This window comes from Metarhizium robertsii (assembly GCF_000187425.2).
Source record: "Metarhizium robertsii ARSEF 23 chromosome Unknown MAA_Scf_15, whole genome shotgun sequence".
NCBI lineage: Eukaryota > Fungi > Ascomycota > Sordariomycetes > Hypocreales > Clavicipitaceae > Metarhizium > Metarhizium robertsii.
The window spans coordinates 194,066-196,421 of NW_011942155.1; the positions used below are offsets into that span (position 1 = coordinate 194,066).

The 2,356-nt window shown below is 48.6% G+C and overlaps 1 protein-coding gene across 1 annotated transcript; it reads right to left on the reverse strand.

Annotated features, from left to right (window-relative positions):
- Positions 1-955: 955 nt before the first annotated feature.
- On the reverse strand, positions 956-1,456 carry MAA_09113 (uncharacterized protein; the record flags this gene model as incomplete). Its single annotated transcript, XM_007827111.1, has 1 exon — positions 956-1,456. The coding sequence occupies one exon, from the start codon at positions 1,454-1,456 to the stop codon at positions 956-958; it is 501 nt and encodes a 166-aa protein (XP_007825302.1).
- Positions 1,457-2,356: the final 900 nt, after the last annotated feature.

Here is a 2,356-nt window from a genome sequence, read left to right on the forward strand (position 1 = left end):
CGCGGTGATCAACCGAGCAATAGGCAAAGACTTTGACAAATTCGTCAAGCTGGCGAAGGCAAGTTCTTTTTTCGAGAGGATTTGCCTTCGCCACTAGGCGATGTTTTCAATCATGGCATCTTCATGCCAACTTTTCCTTTGTTCTTCCTTCATAGGCTGCGGTTGGCGGAAGGTGGACTCAACACCTTTTTGTCCGCACACGCCGCCCCTGATCACTGTAGACCTGCGGACTACCAAAAAAAAAATGACCTGCACAACCCGCTGACGGGTATCAGAGTTAGAATGTGAGCGCCTTTGAGCTGATGAAATGCTAGATAGTGTTTTGTTTACGTTGCAATGGGTCCCGTCTAAGGATGAGTCCCGTAGTTTGTAGATTAGTCACTAGCCTAGCACGTCCTGTGCCCCGCGTAGGGGACCTGAGTGGCCTACGGCCACTGGACGGAAAATACACTACTACTACTACTACTGCCAGGACGGTATGGAGAACTTAACTTCACGCAATTCCTGCAACGCCTGGAGAAACTTGACCCGTAAATCTTGAATCGTTCTATCTAACACTAGCTTGAAGACCCAGTGAAACTCAGAAGTCCAATACGTATTCGTATTTCGATGTGCTATATTTTGGCCTATGGTCTCGTTTTGGAACCTTCCCTTCGTCCCATGCTATTGCTATGAAGCAATTGGCGTGAGCGAACCGCAGGGCCCGAATACATCAACCCAAGGGTCGACCCCGCAAGTATGCTAGTCTTGAGTAAAAGGCAAGGCCGACGCGGACCCAAGACAGCAAAACGACAGCAGGACGCCGCTACACAATTCAACGAACCATGAATTTTACTGGGTTTTGCATAGTATGCCTGTACTACTGCGCGTGTGCCTTGGCAGTCTAAATACATTTTGCCTCGTACTATATCAAAAATACACAACTCGTATATGGTATCCCCATTAATTGGTGTGGTTAGACATCAGTTGGGCATACACCTGATCTCTGATTCACGATATTTAGGAGTGGAATGAAGACCTTATGCTTCATGACCTCGCCTGCGACACTCTGTTCCTGCGGAGTCTGAACCCACCCCAGCAAATCCTTCCAAGTAATCCAATCCCAGGACTCGCATTTATCAGGCTCCAATAACCGAGGTTCGTCATCATTCTCCCGGACACAGACGTGAAATAGAGTGATGTAGTGCTTAGTGTCATCGGGCATGAAGTCATTGGTGGCGGTTAAGAACCGGATATCAGAAACTTTGAGACCAGTCTCCTCAAGCAGCTCACGGGCAGCACATTCCTCGGTCTTCTCTCCAAACTCTAGATGGCCACCCGGAAGGGCCATTGTGCCAGCACCATGAGAGCCCTTACGTCGGCCAACGAGAAATCGCGGATTTTCCCGGTCTTCATTCTTCGAGGCCAGCACAAAAACTGCTACCCCAACGCGAACCTGGGGGGCAGATGTGGCCATTGTGGGTTCTCCGTAAAGCGGCAATGGCAATGAGTCGGTGGCTAAAGTCACTGGTTGGCGATTTGTGACCCCGGCGAGTGAAAATGCGGAGTGTATAATAAATAATTACCAGCTTTATAGTTATGTAAAGTGTCTTGTTAAAGTGACATGTGGGCGAGGGGAAGTCAAAACCACGCTACAGTTGCATGAAACAGGAAATGCTACGTACGTAATGCGAGATTGAATGTTTGGACGAAAAAGATGGGTGATTGACTTAGATGGCCTACGCTAAACTAGGTCTGGGTTTTAAGAAACCCCCGAGACGTATTTGCCAGATCTGGAATAGCCAGGAAAAATTGGTTGTAGAGACGCAAATGGCGCTGTAAATCGAATGGCTCAAACTCAAATCGCTGCTAATTCAGCCTGCCCCATCGTTGCCATCCGACTTCTTGCCTAGAAGATTATCGTTGTTCCTGAAGTATGCTCCACTTGCTGCGATAAGGACCCCCCTCTGCAAAGGCTCCCGCACCATTGAAGCAGGTAGTATAACTGTAGTACCATACGCTGCCATGGCTGCGCTTTGAAAAGTGCCACAAATTGTGCCAGCTAGTACTGCAGACTGCATGCTCGGCGCAGGGGGTACACCCACTTTGTTAGTTTGTCTTATATGTCGCGAGATCGAAATTTAGCCTCCGCCCATGCATTGGACCTATTAGGAAGTCAGCCGTAATCGTGCCCGCGCCGATTTCCATAGGGAAGTATAAGTTGAAGGAGAGTCTTGATCGCTTTGGTAGCTTCCGTAGGCTTTGGGCGCTGATGCAGCACTCTTAATGGCAGCTTGATTGACATTGTTGCCAATATCCTTCCGGTCGACAGTCATATTGGGAAGCACGTCAACATTGTTGAACATGAAACAGCATC